This window comes from Lynx canadensis, chromosome A1, assembly GCF_007474595.2.
Source record: "Lynx canadensis isolate LIC74 chromosome A1, mLynCan4.pri.v2, whole genome shotgun sequence".
Classification (NCBI taxonomy): domain Eukaryota; kingdom Metazoa; phylum Chordata; class Mammalia; order Carnivora; family Felidae; genus Lynx; species Lynx canadensis.
This window is the reverse complement of record NC_044303.2, coordinates 15,579,184-15,596,502: the sequence shown is the minus strand read 5'-3', so window position 1 is coordinate 15,596,502 and position 17,319 is coordinate 15,579,184. Positions and strand designations below refer to the sequence as shown.

The 17,319-nt window shown below is 35.4% G+C and overlaps 1 protein-coding gene across 19 annotated transcripts in view; it reads left to right on the top strand.

Annotated features, from left to right (window-relative positions):
- Positions 1 to 17,319, top strand: part of SUPT20H (SPT20 homolog, SAGA complex component) — a 43,508-nt gene that overhangs the window by 11,073 nt on the left and 15,116 nt on the right. For 14 of the 19 annotated variants that reach the window (XM_030309177.1, XM_030309257.2, XM_030309289.2 and 11 more), the window contains 12 exons: positions 3,316 to 3,432; positions 4,107 to 4,160; positions 7,481 to 7,620; positions 9,339 to 9,495; positions 9,587 to 9,643; positions 12,861 to 12,932; positions 13,447 to 13,604; positions 14,802 to 14,828; positions 15,393 to 15,425; positions 16,006 to 16,123; positions 16,664 to 16,766; positions 16,910 to 17,068. In XM_030309177.1, coding sequence (XP_030165037.1) covers positions 3,316 to 3,432; positions 4,107 to 4,160; positions 7,481 to 7,620; positions 9,339 to 9,495; positions 9,587 to 9,643; positions 12,861 to 12,932; positions 13,447 to 13,604; positions 14,802 to 14,828; positions 15,393 to 15,425; positions 16,006 to 16,123; positions 16,664 to 16,766; positions 16,910 to 17,068 — 1,195 coding nt within the window. The remainder of the gene's footprint in view (positions 1 to 3,315; positions 3,433 to 4,106; positions 4,161 to 7,480; positions 7,621 to 9,338; positions 9,496 to 9,586; positions 9,644 to 12,860; positions 12,933 to 13,446; positions 13,605 to 14,801; positions 14,829 to 15,392; positions 15,426 to 16,005; positions 16,124 to 16,663; positions 16,767 to 16,909; positions 17,069 to 17,319) is intronic. The other 5 variants (XM_032594065.1, XM_030309221.1, XM_030309212.1 and 2 more) reach the window with 4 other exon arrangements.

Sequence of the window (17,319 nt, the reverse complement as noted above, 5' to 3'; positions counted from 1 at the left end):
CTGGAGCCTGCTTCAGATCCTGTGTCTCCCTCTCTCTCTGCCTCTCCCTCTGCTCACACTCTCTCTCTCAAAAATAAACAATAAAAAAAAATCTTTTTTAAATGTCGTTAGATTTGTCATCTCTGTGGTGTTTGTTATAAATGATATTTATGTTTAAATGATATTAAATTCTCAATGGTATTTGGAATAGGAAGTGAGACATTGTATTTAATTAGGTGGTAACCATTTTATTGTGGGATACTTACCCTTAGGCTGTACTGAAATGTATAGATTTAGTTGATTCTTCTAAAATTCCTTTAATAATTTGCTCATTTGTTAGAAATTTCTCTATACCTACAACAAGGATTATGGGAGAAACTCCTGACTTTGGCTTCACTCCAGCGATACTGTATACTTAGGAAAAAAAGGCCATCTGATGGGAACTTTCATTTTCTTCTACCCCTAGTCATCTAGAGGTCTGTCCACACTTTCTGCCTGCTTTTCTGTTAAAATGGATGAAAAGTATTCTGTTCTTAAGAAATCCCCTCTACTTGTATTCTGGATCCTCCTTCTCAAGGACTTGTGACTATAACCTCTCCTTCTATCATCTCTTTACTTCTTTCTACTAGATGAAAAATACAAGTATGTTTTACTGTATCTCAACTTAAAAAAATAATCCTCCCTTGACCCCGTGTCCTTCTTCAGCTAGTGTTGTACAATTCTGCTTTTCTTGATGGCAAAGCTACTCACAAAGTTGTCTATAATCATACTGTCTTTTTTTCTCACATCCCGTTATTTTCTCTACCCACCGCTTTCAGCATTATAACATCACCATTCTACAGAGGCAGTTTTGTCAAGGTTACCAATGATCTCCATGGCACAGAATCAGTTGGTCACTTTTCTGTTCTCATCTTTAATTGGTCTCAACAAAATACAGTGCAAATGAACTTTCCTCCTTGAAACACCCTTCTTTTGGCTTCTGAGACATCTCATTCTGGTTTTCCTCTTCTCTCTGTTCCTTCAGTCTTCTTTACTGTCTTCCCTCTTCCACTCCTAAATGTGTGCAGGTTTCAGAGTTCATTCCTAGGCCCTCTATTCTTTAGTAACACCGTCTCTGGATGATCTCAGCCAGTGTCAGGAGTTGAAAAATGACATCTAGGGGTGCCTGAGTGGCTCAGTGGGTTGGGCATCTGACTTTGGCTTGGGTCATGGTTTCATGGTTCGTGAGTTCGATCCCCGGGTTGAGCTCTGTGCTGACAGCTCAACCTGGAGCCTGCTTCGGATTCTGTGTCTCCCTCTTTCTCTGCCTCTCCCCCGCTGACACTATGTCTCTGTTTCTCAAAAATAAATAAACATTAAAAAAATTTTTTTTATTAAATAAAATAAAAGTGACATTTTATCTCTTGCTTATATCTTCAGGACTATTCCTTCAAGCTCCAAACTTCTGTTTACTAGAATATGTATTAGGTGCCTCAAACTTAAAATGACAAAAACAGAACTTTTGATTTTGCCTTCCAAAACAGTTCTTGTCCTTCTAATCTCAGACTCTGCTCTGACCTTTTACGTTCAGTCCAACAGTAAATGTCAGCTGTACCTTCAAAATATGTATGGTCATGACCTGCTATAGTTACCTTGCTGAGCTTTTTGCTTTCATTCTGGAACCCCAGAAATCAGTTCTCCGCAGACAACTAGATTCAGCTTATAAAACAAACAATAGGAAAAAAAAGTTCCCAGGCTTCAAATTCTTCAGTGTCTTCTCACTGTATAAAACCTCTATCTTCGGGGCGCCTGGGTGGCGCAGTCGGTTAAGCGTCCGACTTCAGCCAGGTCACGATCTTGCGGTGCGTGAGTTCGAGCCCCGCATCAGGCTCTGGGGTGATGGCTCAGAGCCTGGAGCCTGTTTCCGATTCTGTGTCTCCCTCTCTCTCTGCCCCTCCCCCATTCATGCTCTGTCTCTCTCTGTCCCAAAAATAAATAAACGTTGAAAAAAAAAATTAAAAAAAAAAAACTATCCTTTGTAAAAAAAAAAAAAAAAAAAAAAAAACCTCTATCTTCTTGTCTTCATCTCCTGATTCTCATCCCAGTCTTTATACTCCAGCCATGCATTGTTCTTTACGTACTAAAACACACCAGGTATATTCCTACCTTAAGGCCTGTCATCTGCTATTCCTTCTGTCTGGAATGATCTGTGCCAGATGTCCAGTCCTTTGTTGTGATTCAGGCCTAAGCTAAAAAGTCACTCCTGGGGCGCCTGGGTGGCGCAGTCAGTTAAGCGTCCGACTTCAGCCAGGTCACGATCTCGCGGTCCGTGAGTTCGAGCCCCGCGTCGGGCTCTGGGCTGATGGCTCAGAGCCTGGAGCCTGTTTCCGATTCTGTGTCTCCCTCTCTCTCTGCCCCTCCACCGTTCATGCTCTGTTTCTCTCTGTCCCAAAAAATAAATAAATGTTGAAAAAAAAAAAATTAAAAAAAAAAAAAAGTCACTCCTTCTGAGAGGTTTCTTTCTGAGCACACAATCTATGTTAGCTCCTCCCTATTTTATTTCCTTTTTAGCATTCATCACTAAGATTATCTTGTTTATTTCTGTACATGCTTATTGCCTGTCTTCCCACACTAAGAGCAAATGTTGTCCCACCACCCGTATATCTGTGAAGCTTCTTTAGTGCCTGGCCTATAGTTCACGTTGTCATGGACATAATAATGACTCATAGCATAGAAAGTCACAGACTCCAGTAAAAGTTCTGAAAGTGTGAAAAAACATAACACTTTCTATAAATGACTAATGTAGATTGTAATTAGCAAGACTTGAATTATAAAAGTCCTTACTTTTGGACTTACAAAAGGATTGGAAAACAGACAATATTTGAATTTATAGTTCACTTTCTTCCTTTTATTAATAAAGACTCCTATTTCTGGATATCTTAGAGCGAATAGAAGTTTCATCTAGAAGCTGAAACTGGCAGGGTTGATTGACACTTGATAACAAAAGACAAACTTGGTAACAATGACAGAGTTAGCAAAGTATAACAGCCAGTGAGCGTCAAGAATAGCATTTCCAGTGATTTGTAATATTAATAGTATATAAATGTCAAAACCCAATCTATAACCAAGAAACCATTAAACAATTTGAAACTGCTTGTTGAGTCATAATGATGAACATAAAATAATTCCTTGGAAAAGTCTATATAATGGTAAATCCATCAAGGAAGTCCACTTTAGAGTATGTGAGTGGCTAGAAGTATTGCATAAGCATGTAAAGAACTCTAAACATTCAATATAAGCAGACTTCTGTAGGCTTTTGAAAAATGAGATTTACTTAAATATTTTCACTCAAAACAGGTTAATATTTTTCATTGTGGATGTGTCATAGCAGAAATACGTGACTACAGGCAGTCCAGTAATATGAAATCTCCTGGTTACCAAAGTAGGCATATTCTCTTACGTCCAACAATGCAGGTAAGGAATGTTTAACTATTTTAGGAGTGCCTGACTGACTCAGTCAGTGGAATGTGTGAGACTTGATCTTGGGGTTCCAAATGTGAGCCCCCATATTAGATATAGAAATTAGTTAAAAATAAAATCTTTGGGGGCGCCTGGGTGGCTCAGTCGGTTAAGCGGCCGACTTCAGCTCGGGTCATGATTTCGCGGTCCGTGAGTTCGAGCCCCGCGTCAAGCTCTGTGCTGACAGCTCAGAGCCTGGAGCCTGTTTCGGATTCTGTGTCTCCCTCTCTCTGACCCTCCCCTGTTCATGCTCTGTCTCTCTCTCTCTCAAAAATAAATAAATGTTAAAAAATAAATAAATAAAAATAAAATCTTTGAAGTGCACCTGGGTGGCTTGGTCAGTTGAGCATCCAACTTTGGCTCAGGTCCCCAGTCTCTGCAGTTGTGAGTTCGAGCCCCACATTGGGCTCACTGGTATCAGCACAGGACCTGCTTTGGATCCTCTGTTACCCACTTCGTCTGCCCCTCCCTCACTCGCACTCTCTCAAAAATAAACATTTAAAAAAATGTTTTTAATAAAATAAAATCTTTAAAAAGAAAAATGTATTTTCGATTTTATTTGGAGGTTTATTAAGTATCTTCATATGTTTGTACATTAATGTGTTTTTTAAAACTCTTATTTCCTTTAGACTTTAATCTGTGATGTGCATTCAATAACAAGTGATAACCATAAATGGACCCAGGTTAGTTGTTTTTTAATTCCAAACAGGGAAAATACAGGATGGAATAATACTTAACAAGAAGTAAAGCGAAAAATATTTTATTTGTAATTTTATTCATGAGTAAATTTTGGGATTCTTTAATGAGCTTTAGAAATCAGGGGTCTGTTGGGGTGCCTGGGTGGCTCAGCTGGTTAAGCATCCGACTCTTGACTTTGGCTCAAGTCATGATCCCACACTATGTGGGTTTAAGCCCTATATCTGGCTCTGTGCTGACAGCATGAAGCCTGCTTGGGATTCTGTCTCCCTCTCTCTCTCTGCCCTCCCCTGCTTGCTCTCTTATCTTTCAAAAAAATAAACTAAAAAAAAAAAAAAGAAATCAAGGGTCTCATCATCCATGCAGTAATCCTTCAAAGAACTAAGCAGTTCAATCCCATTTGCTTTAGGACCATGATGAAATAGGGTCAGGCTGACCTGAGCTGCCCAATATGTGAAATTCAGTTTTTTATGCCCTCTCAAACAGAAGAAAAAAAATTCTTTTATACCATGGATACAAGTGGATTCTGATTTTCCATAATCTAGGATTCTAAAGCGAGCTTACCCTGTCTTTGCCATTTGTACCAGTTGCAGCACTGGGGGAACTCTATTACCCTTGAGAATAGCCAGTAACTCTCCAGTGCTCACTCAGTATATATGAGGTGCTAACTCAATAGTGTTCGCTTATTTCTTTGCTGCTATGGAGAGGAATAGTTACTAAACCAAAGAAAATATCAATAATGAAAATTATCTGCAAAATACGGTTATGAGTTGTCAGTAACTGTCAAGTGTGTTTTAATTTGGGCTATAATCTTTACAGGGTTAAAAGCTATTGAAAGAATATTCAAAACAATTAAAATCATTGGCCACCATCAGATGTTGCTAGGGTATCAGTTTCTTTTTTTTTTTAACGTTTCATTTATTTTTGAGACAGGGAGAGACAGAGCATGAACAGGGGAGGGTCAGAGAGAGGGAGACACGGAATCTGAAACAGGCTCCAGGCTCTGAGCTGTCAGCACAGAGCCCGACGCGGGGCTCGAACTCACGGACCGCGAGATCATGACCTGAGCCAAAGTCAGCCACTTAACCGACTGAGCCACCCAGGCGCCCCAAGGGTATCAGTTTCTTATTCTGAAGATGAATAAAGGGAAAGTCTGTAGCATTTTACTCTGCTTTTCTTGTATGAACTGTATGTTAGGTGGCCAAAGAATAACTAAGATTAGAAAGTTCTTTAGGAAAATTAGATCTTAAAAGTTTTCACAAGAAAAAAAAATTTGTAGCTGTGGTTAATGAAACCTGTTAACTAGACTTAGGGTGGTGATCATTTTTCAGTGTACAGGAGTATCAAATTACTTGTGCTCCTGGAAATATGTTCTATGTCCGTTACACCTCAACAGAAAAGAGAGAGAACAGACAGAATTATCCTGGTAAAGAGTAAATGTTAGTAGGGGAGATCGCCTATAGGTAGATGCATAGTTCCTGTCTTGGAAAAATAACCACCTGCGCACTCTGCGCAAAAGTTTATTTTCTTAATTTGCTTTCTTATAAACATGAGTTTAGAGTTAACTTTTGAGAATATAATACATTCAGATATGCTTCAATAATGATCTATTTAAGTGGGTTCCAGTAAGAATCAGGAAGTATAGAAGATAATTTAGCATTAACATTTCTGAATTAACATTTCTGATATTGGTGAAAATTTTTAATTTTTTTGCATGAGGTGCATATAAATGGTGCTTTTGTAATTAAGGATTCCAAATAGAAATTTCTACTTGTGATTTCACATATTATAGATATTATTGATATCTCAACTGTTAGATGTTGGCGTAGGCTCCATAGCATTCCTGCTTGATGGGTAATCTTAACCACGATTGAAAGGTTGACACTCCCAACTACGTAGCACATATACAGACTCAATAGAGAAAGGAAAAAAAAGAGTTCCTGCTAATAGATACAGAAGAAATAAATGATGGACTTTTTAAAATATCAATTTGGAAGTCTTAATCTAGACAGGTGTAACTCTTAGGTATAAAAGCCATTAGATTATAGGTTCATGGGAAATTTTATAATGCAGAGATCTGACTGACCCCATTGGTGTAAAAATGGGACAGTCATTGTGTTTCTCCTGGTGTGATGCAAGAGAAAGTATATAACAATACCAACAAAGAATTCTTGTCTAAAAAAACAGAACCAGAATTAAATTCAGCTTCTAGATCTAACAGTGTATGGAATTGGGGAAATAAGAGAAACTTAAGTGACACAGTGTGGAGATAGTCAGCCAGGAAGTAATTGGGTCAAATCCAACAAATCAATTACATGAGAAAAGGGAAAAACGTGGGAGAAGAAGTGATCATTACAGAACAAAGTAAGATGTTTAAAAGATAAAAACCCAATACAAAGTGTAGAGTTTGAGTTCAAATTCAAACAAACCAACTAAAAATACACTCTTGAGGTAATGGGACATTTAAATCCAGACTGGATGTTAGAGGTCCATATCAGTTAGCAATGCATGCTGAAGTATTTTGAGATGAAACAGTACAACATCAAAGATGTATTTTAAATTACTCCAGCAAAAGAAAAGCATAAGAAGTTAAGGGGCGGTTGTTAAATGAAATTGAGTGTTGGTACATGGATGTCACTACACTTCTCCTTTTGTGTACATTTGAAAATATCCATAATAAGTTGAACTGTTGAAAGAAGAAGTGTTTCTTTTTTTGCAAAAATCCTTATTCAGCAGTAATATTAATTGACTCATTTGACTGTAAAATACTTAGTTGTTGCTGTTAAAACATTTCACTGATTAAGTCAAAAAAAAGAAAAAAAACAGTAAATAAAACCTGTAGAGCACCTGTATACATTTTGGAATTGGGAATATAGAGTTTACACAGTATTAGTGTAATCATTTTTATTCTTGTAATGAAGTTAAGCTGAGTATTGAATAGGATGGTTATTAAAAATTCTATGATTCATCGTGATCTTGTAAGCTTTGTGGGAGCAGATGATTTTATCTGTTCACTATTTGATCCTCAACTCTTAGAACAGAGGCTAACACATAGTAGGTGCTCAGTAAATACTTATTGAATCAGTGAATAGGCATTCTTACAACTTGACCATTTTGTAAACTACAAATTACTGAATTTCCATTAATAATTTCATTATGCTGTCAAGTTTCTGAAGTCTGCAAAGTTGTGACGTGAAATACTGTGTTTTATGGTAGTACATATAGTTCCAAGGAATATTTCTAGATTAAGAAATATGTATGATTTGAAAAACTTAAATCTGGTACTGACATATGTTATACATTTTAGGAAGATAAACTCTTGCTTGAGAGCCAACTGATTCTAGCTACAGCTGAACCACTGTGTCTTGATCCTTCTATAGCAGTAACCTGTACTGCAAATAGACTGCTTTATAACAAGCAAAAGATGAACACGCGCCCCATGAAACGGTAATTGCCTTTGTAGATGGGTAAACCAAAAGATGCTCCTAGACAATTAGCTTTAAATTTTGCTATTTATGGGGGCACCTGGGTGGCTCAGTCAATTAAGTGTTCAACTTCGATTCAGGTCATAATCTCGTGGCTCGTGGGTTTGAGCCCTGTGTTGGGCTCTGTGCTGATAGCTCACACCTTAGCCTGCTTCGGATTCTGTGTGTGTCTCTGTCTCTGCTCCTCCCCCATTCACACCCTGTCTCTCTCTCTCTCTCTCTCTCTCCTTCAAAAATAAACAAACATTAAAATAAATACATTAATTAAAAAAAATAAAATTTGCTGTTTATGGTATCTTTTCTCTCTAAAGTATATATATAAGTACTGTGACTTTTTTTTAAATAGGATTTTTATGGCCTTAAGTTACATTTTTTGTGCATTACTGTTTTTAACTACTGTCTGCTTTATATGGGAGTGATGCATTCTCTGCATTTTGTGAAAGGACATGCTTCCTGTAAGTTTAGAGTCTTTACCAAAAACAGGCTGAGAAGACACAAGTATAAACAGAATAATTTCTTTATTACTAATTACCAGTAACCTGTTTGTTTTGTTAATATTGCTTTTAAAGAAACAATTCATAATTTATTTTTGATATCTGATAAAATACCAGTTTGTGATTAAATACCTTTTTATAACGTGGTAATTTGTTCTTTACATGCTTTAGCTATCTTTTCTACTTAAAAAAAGAATGCATATTAACTTGGATCACAGTTATAATTGGTCCATCATTAGGTACTCTTAACAATTGTTTGAGTTGCCCATTTTGGGTCATCTTAAGAGTTCAAAAACATACCCATTTTCTAAACTCCTTAGTTTACTACGTAAACAATATATGCTAAGGAAAAGGTACAGTTTCAGAAATAGTAAAATAAGTCTATATAAGATCTGTCAGCAGTTCTCTAAAGTCTCCTTGTATCTTCACATCTCCATGCCCCACTACCAAATTTTAAAGTCGGCATTATCTTGACTTCTGTAGTAAATTTCTATTTGATCTTCCTGTTACCACCTTTGCTCCCTTTTGGTCCGTTTGCCACATAAGCAAATTGGAATAATCTTTTAAAAACTTCAAAGCAGATTATGCCACCACTTGCTTAAATTTCCATAAAAGCGTCCCATTGTACTTCACATCAAATCTAAACACATTACCATTGATCTGCAAGACCCCTGCTTCACTCTCTGACCTCATCTATTATGTGTACCCTCATGCTCTAATCATACCTATTTCTGTTTTTAAAACAAAGTAAGTTTTTAATATTTTTTTTTTTAATTTTTCTCTCTTTCAAATACTCATTCCCTGATCTTACCGTATCTGGTTCTTTCTTGCCATTTATGTCTCAGCTCACACATCATTTCTTCAAAGAGTCTAGTCCTTCCTTTCTCTTACCTGCTGCTGTGCTCTCTATCACTGACTCACTGCAGTATCCCGTCTTCTTTTTTTTCTTTTTTTTTCCCCCCTCCTGACCAATGCTCTCTGAAATTATCTGTTTAATTGTGAATGTCTTTTTCCTCTGGACTATCAGCTCCATGGTAGCAGGAATTTTGTCTTGTTCATTTTTATTTTGCCAGTGCCTGGGACTCTGTTTGATAAGTGATAGTGGTGATTTAATTATATTTTAATGCTTACTGATTTAAACCCAGATTTATTCTGAGTTTCTTTTATTTTCAACTCTATTTTTCAGGTGTTTCAAGAGGTATTCCAGGTCGTCTCTGAATCGGCAGCAGGATCTCTCTCATTGTCCACCTCCGCCTCAGCTAAAATTACTTGATTTCTTACAAAAAAGGAAGGAAAGAAAAGCAGGTCAACATTATGACCTCAAGATTTCTAAAGCAGGAAATGTAAGTGTGTTTTTTAAATGAAGCTTATTATTTCAAAAACCTTGCTCATTTTGAATTTTTCAGCATTTTAATACTCTTTTTAATTTTTCAGTGTGTAGATATGTGGAAACGGAGTCCCTGTAATTTGGCCATACCTTCCGAAGTGGATGTAAGTCAGTTCATGAATTGCATTTATTTTCATACAAGATTCTTAAGTTTAATAGCAACTGATACTTTGGAAAAACAAAGACTCTTACTTGTTTTAAAAACAAAATAATGATTTTTTTTAACCAATTGCTCGTTTTTAGAATATTTTAGAATATTTCACATTAACGTGTAAGAATGTAGCCCCTTAATACGTTCTGTGTATTGCTGTAGAAGGCCTGTGTTTAAAAACCAAAGAATTTTGAACCATGGGAAAAGTGCAATAATATGCATTTAATATGTCTTTTTTCATAATACTTCATTATAATTTCCTGATAATGCTCCTTTTCTCAAATTGGTTAAATTTAAAAATTAATATTGGAGAAGTGGTCAAATTAGGAACTTTGGATGGTGTTCTCTACTGATCCATAATAACCATGAACTATTAATGGTAAAAAACATGAAAAAGATCTTTTGATGACTGGTCTCATATTTTTCACTTTCCTATTTCTCCTGTGTTACTTTTTGTTATTCACTCAATTTTACAATTGGTTAGTTATTTTATTTTTTTATTTTTTATTTTTATTTTTTTAATTGAATTTTATTTTTTAAACTTACATCCAAGTTAGCATATAGTGTAACAGTGATTTCAGGGGTAGATTCCTTAATGCCCCTTACCCATTTAGCCCATCCCCCCTCCCACAATCCCTCCAGTAATCCTGTGTTTGTTCTCTATATTTAAGAATGTCTTATGTGTCATTCCTCTCCCTGTTTTTATATTTTGCTTCCTTTCCCTTGTGTTCATCTGTTCTGTCTTTAAAGTCCTCATATGAGTGAAGTCATATGATATTTGTCTTTCTCTAATATCGCTTAGCATAATACCCTCAGTTCCGTCCACATAGTTGCAAATGGCAAGATTTCATTTTTTTTTGTTTGCTGAGTAATACTCCATTGTGTATATATACCACATTTTCTTTATTCAGTCATCCATCGATGGACATTTGGGCTCTTTCCATAGTTTGACTACTGTTGATAGTGCTGTTATACACATTGGGGTGCATGTGTCCCTTCAAAACAGCATACCTGTATCCCTTGGATAAATACCTATTAGTGCAATTGCTGGATTGTAGGGTAGTTCTATTTTTAATTTTTTGAGGAACCTCTATACTGTTTTCCAGAGTGGCTGCACCAGCTAGTATTCCCACCAACAATGCAAAAGAGATTCTCTTCACATCCTCGCCAACGTCTGTTGTTGTCTGAGTTGTTAATGTTAGCCATTCTGACAGGTGTGAGGTGGTATCTCATTGTGGTTTTGATTTATATTTCCCTGATGGTGAGTGATGTTGAGCATTTTTTCATGTGTCAGTTGGCCATCTGGATGTCTTCTTTGGAGAAGTGTCTGTTCATGTCTTTTGCCCATTTCTTCACTGGATTATTTGTTTTTTGGGGGTTGAGTTTCATAAGTTCTTTATAGATTTTGGGTACTAACCCTTTATCTGATATGTCGTTTGCAAATATCTTCTCTCATTCCATCGGTTGCCTTGTAATTTTGCTGATTGTTTCCTTCACTGTGCAGAAGCTTTTTATTTTGATGAGGTCCCAGTAGTTCACTTTTGTTTTTGTTTCCCTTCCTCTGGAGACGTGTTGAGTAAAAGTTGCTGTGGCCACGATGAAAGAGGTTTTTGCCTGCTTGCTCCTCTAGGGTTTTGATGGCTTCCTCTTTCACAATTAGGTTTCTTATCCATTTTGAGTTTATTTTTGTGTACGGTGTAAGAAAGTGGTCTAGTTTCATTTTTTTGCATGTTGCTGTCCAGTTTTCCCAGCACCACTTGCTGAAGAGACTGTCTTTATTCCATTGGATATTCTTTCCTGCTTTGTCAAAGATTAGTTGGCCATGTGTTTGTGGGTCCATATCTGGGTTCTCTATTCTGTTCCATTGATCTGAATGTCTGTTCTTGGGTCAGTACCATACTCTCTTGATGATTACAGCTTCGTAATACAGTTTGAAGCCCAGGATTGTGATGCCTCCTGCTTTGGTTTGCTTTTTCAAGGTTGCTTTGGCTATTCAGGGTCTTTTCTGGTTCCACAATTGGTTAGTTATTTTAATAGGTGTTTATTTTTCTTCTGTATCCTTCATAGGCTGGCACATGTACTATTGTTATATTTTTTAGATTGGAAGAAAAATTTGTGGAAAACACAAAGCCAAAACCATCAGAATTGCACTATATACAACTCAAGGGAATAAGCCACATTATTTTTTGATAACTTCTGTGTTTTCTGACGGAATGCTGCTTGAGAAGAGATGTTAGTGTAAATCCCAAAAGGTGGAATTTAGCTTTGAAGGGTAGATTGGATATCTAAAGCAGTGCTTCTCAAACTTTAATATACATCCTAGTTACCTGGCTTGCTTGTTAAAATGCAGATTTTAATTCAGCAGGTATGGGCTAGCGCCTGAGATGCTGCAGTTTTGCCAGGCTCCCAAGTTGCATGATAACTGGGGTCCACAGCCTATTTTGAGTAACAAAACCCTAATACAAAGTTTTTCAGTCGGAATCCATCAGAAGACTCATCTAGAATACCAGTGAAATATAGATTTCAGGCTCCACTTCAGACTTTCCAGTGGAGTCAGGTCTTCAGGGGAAGGACATGGAAATCTGAAATTTTACCAAGTTCCCAGGGGAGTCTGATTTACTCTTAAGATCATGGTTGCCAGTAAAATGAGTATATTTGATTCACACAGACTGGTAGGAGATAATACAGAATATACGGTCATTATCTTACTAGAAAATGGAAAAGGTTCACAAAAATCTTACCAACTTTAATACATAACTTCCCTAGTCTTCCTCCAGTGTTGTCCCCACTGTTACATGACAACTTCTGTTTCCTTCAAGTCCAGCAAAGGAAAAGATCCTGGTCCTGATCTCTCTGACGTTCCAACTTTGCTAAAGGATGACTGTGATACCAATTTATGGAATAAAAAGAAGAGGCACTGTCCAAAAAAGCAGCTGTGTTTGTTACACCTATTTAATGACAAAAGAGATTCTGATTTTGTTTTGTTTTTAAAACCAGTTGGTCAAGCCTAACGAATCAGGAGAGTTTTGAACCAAGCATAAATAGTTGGTGATATTAGCGAGTCAGGAATTTTTGTGCTTGAAATTATATTGTTGAGTTACTTAGGTTTTTCTCTTTTCGTCACAATACTGATTCCATTACATCTGCTGTCTATCGATTTGATTGTTTAGGTGGAGAAATACGCTAAAGTGGAAAAGTCCATCAAATCTGATGACTCACAACCAACAGTCTGGCCAGCCCATGTAAGTAATCACTACAGCAGTCTCCTTTCTAATAAAGCAGTTTCTAATCTGGGATCTGAATTTATTAAACATGAAGTGCCCAGGATTTTTTTTTTTTAATTTAAAGGACGTATTGGGGGTTTAGTGAATTAAAGGAAAAAACAGGTGTTTTGTTTTTCATAAAGTATGGTTTCCATTATAAAGGGCAATTTTAATGTAATACTGCATTTTTACTTCTCTTTTGGTTGCATAATGAAGTTTTATCTTTTTAGTATTTAGTATTTGCATTCATATGTCCATATGAAATTCTGCCATATTTCACTTGGGCTTGGTTAACTATTTGGAACTCTTCATTCTTAAAGTGCTATGTAAAAAAGAGTCCTAGTCTTTATTCTCTCAGAAGTGTTAAACAGGTCTATAACCAAAATGCTGTGTCTTCTTATTGCCCAATACAAGTTAATATGTCGTTTATTTTGTTAATTTTGATTATGTATTTACTGAAGAAGGTGCTTATCTGGGGTGTTCTGTCTTTCAGGATGTAAAAGATGATTATGTATTTGAATGTGAAGCTGGTAATCAGTATCAGAAGACAAAGCTGACCATTTTGCAGTCACTTGGTGATCCACTTTACTATGGCAAAATACAGCCATGTAAAGAAGATGAAGAAAATGACAGCCAGATGTCTCCATCCCAGTGAGTTCTGTTAAATACATGTAATTGACAAAATTAGGCATCAGAATTTATTCAGCAACTACTGATGAACCATTAATGAATAAAAGTTTCCCTTTGAGGATTCATTTGTTAGTTAAGTACTCCAGTTAGATTTGTGAGTGGACATAAGTAAACCTAAATTACAGTTACCATGTTGTCCAAGAGTTATTTAAAATAATAATGATATATTTTTAAAAATCTGTGGTATAAATATTTTCATACTTGCTTTGAACGGTATGCCATTGATACCCCTCTTACTCATTATGACTTCTTCCTGGGAGCATGAAGTTTTTCCAAGAAGTAGTTTGTTTAAGTAGGAAGCAAGTTCACTATAAATGATGAAGCTATTAAAGATACTTGGTATTGTGGTACTGCATGTAAGGACAAAGACTCTGCGCTTAATGTAGTTATTGTCTCTAGAAATCTCTATATATTAATTTGATGTATATATCTAGTGTTTATGTGTCTATACATACATGTACATATATATATTTGATTTTCCAAAACTTATGGACTACATATATTTAGTACAAGCTAATAGTAGTTAGTTTTGTTTTTATTGTTAGTTTATTAGTTTTTGAATGAAGTTGATGCTGTTTCGAATAGAAGAAACTACAAAGAAGAGGAGCTCAACAGAAAAAAAAGCAGGGGCCAGGCCTATGTTAAATTGTTTATAAAGTCTTTGCTTTTAACACAAGATACTAATTGAAACTATAACAGAAAGATGAATTATAAAGAACAACCTCACCAGTATCTAAATAAAAGTCAATGGTAAGAAATAGTTTGTTATGGAATCGTTAGGTAATTTTTCACATTAGCAGTTTCTTTTGTTGAATACTATGTAGAAAGGTCACATGTTTTGATTACCTGTATTTTAAAAAATCTTCCCCTTAAAGACACATTGGTCATTTTAAATTATTAACTTTTCTCAAACACAAGAAAATAATAGATACTCTTTTTTTCAATTAAAAAAAAAATCAGTTCAAAACCCAACTGATTAAATCTAACAAGAATTGAATTTTTTGCCTTTATGTCAGGGAGTTGCTGCAAAAATGCTGCATGATTTATTACTTCCAGTCATTCCTCCATATTCATAAATTACTTGAGTTAATAACTATGAAATTAAAGTTTGAGCTGCATTAACCAAGTTTTTTCTTTTTTTTACATTTTATATTTCAGCTCCTCCACAGATGACCATTCAAATTGGTAATTAAAAAATAAACAAACTCACTACTTTAATCTGTTAAGAAATCATATAAATGTCAAATTTTTTAAAAGGATTTGGTAAAGACATTTTATTGAATTGGCAATAAACTACCTTCCTTGTCTAAAATCTCTTCTAAGATCTGCTCTGTAGACATTAATAATGACGAAAATCAAAGGTTAAAGTGAGAGGAAGGCCAAAGGCCTTGCACACAGCAGTCCAGTGAATTGTACTGTAGGGCAGACACTTGCAAGGATGTATATAGTATTTGGTAACTTTCAACCCAGATTTTGTTTTGACACATAAGTTTTGTGCAAAACTACATCTCCCTTAAATTAAATCAACCAAATTATTCACAGGATTATTTTATAATGCATGCAAAACTTGGTCATTGCTTCATAAGTTTAAATGTATTTAAAAAAAATTTTTTTTTTTGGAATATCTCAGTAGATTTGACTCCTTTTATAAAACTACAATCACTAAAATATGGAAGCCTTCAAAAGTAATCCCAGGGCTCTTTAACACTACTCTTAACCTAATACTTTTCTCTTTCTTAAACATTTCAGGTTTATTATTGGATCAAAGACTGATGCTGAGAGGTAAAAATATTTGATTTGTGTCTTTATCTTTAATCTGGATGGATATGAAAAACTTCATTTTTATAGGATAAGGGAGTACTCCGCTAGGAGTCACAACTTTTTTGTTATACCTTAGCTATTACTAGGATTTTTTTTATAGAATTAGGAAAAAAAGGATTTTGTTTAATTAATGTTTAAAAGAATAATGTTTAAAATATAGTTTATTTTAAATAAGTAAATACATATCTGTGGTAGCTAAGGAAGACAATTCCTAAAATAGTACTTTAATCAGAATGTGGGTAAAAGGTAATGGGTAATTTCTTTGTCTGCTTATTGGTTAAGTAATCTGTGCAATATCTGTATTAAAAGGAAGATATGTATGTTTATGTTTCAATTGTTAATTAACAAAATGTTTTGAGCATTAGCTTGTCATTGAAAAGATTAAAAGAATATACTTCTGGCACACAGTTAAATTGTCTAATTTGAGGTTTTTGTGTTAATTTTGATGGAAATTCTTTTATTAGTAGTTATTATTTATTGCCTGTAAATTTATGTTTAAAACAGTTAACTAATCCTTACTTGTTTACTCCTGATATTCCAGGGTAGTCAATCAGTACCAGGAGTTGGTCCAGAATGAAGCCAAATGTCCAGTCAGAATGTCACACAGTTCCAGTGGCTCAGCCAGCTTAAGTCAGCTTTCTCCAGGGAAAGAAACAGAAGTGTGTTTGGTTACTTTTATGCACCTAATTTTTTGCACTGCTACTTTTTTGTGCCTAATCGTTAATCAAGGAATATAAGAAATGTTAAGGACTATTTTTTGAGGGATGGGGGTGTTATTTACTATGTAACTTTATATAATGGAAATTTTCAAATATACACAAAAGTAGAGAGAAAAGTATAATGAACACCTGTGTATACTAATCACCCGGCCTCAACAATTATTATTTTCCTGAAAAAGATTTAAGAATGGAAGCTTTGCCTTCAGTATACCTTTCTGCCCTTCTCCCTTAAAGTCTTTGTCTCCACCTACTTAGAAATCTTTCCTTCATCTTGTATGTATACTGTAATTTATCTCATGGATAGCCTTATGCAAAATTATATTTTTTTGTAATGCTTATAATACCCAACCTATAACACTAAGCGTACTTTGCAGAGTTTTAAATTGTGTGTTCTCATCTAGAAGCTGTGGTGGGATTAGTTTATGAATTTCTGATTTGAACTTAATTTTAACAAGTATATTTAATGTCCCTGTTTCTCAGCAGCCCGAGACTGTGTCAGTTCAGTCTTCAGTTTTGGGGAAGGGAGTAAAACACCGACCTCCACCCATCAAACTCCCCTCAAGCTCAGGAAATAGTTCTTCAGGTATCACATTCTTTACTTTTCTCTCATCTTGAGTAAGAAACGTCATACAGTCATTATCTATTTTTTAAACTTTACTCATATTTTGACATAACGCACAGAATTTTGAATTATAAGTGTGGAAAATAATTTTTGTATTCTTCTAGGTAACTATTTTACACCGCAACAGGCCAGCAGCTTTCTTAAATCTCCAACTCCTCCTCCTGCTTCCAAGCCACCAAGTCTTTCTCGGAAGTCATCTGTGGATCTCAATCAAGTCAGCATGCTTTCTCCAGCTGCCTTGTCACCTGCCAGTTCATCACAAAGTGAGTTATAACTTAAATACTTCATTAGCTTTTTGCATTAGCGTTTCTTAAAAGTTATTTTTTTTTGACCAGTAAAATACTGAAATCTGAATGTACTATGTACCCAAAATGTATAAGTTTTTAGAAGCTTCAGGCAGATCTCTTGTTGATTGTATGTATTATGTGTTTATTGTAATTGTATTTGTTTTTCTGTATCTATGTATGCACTGTGTGTATACCTTACAGAGTTGCAACCTACACATCTCCTTAAA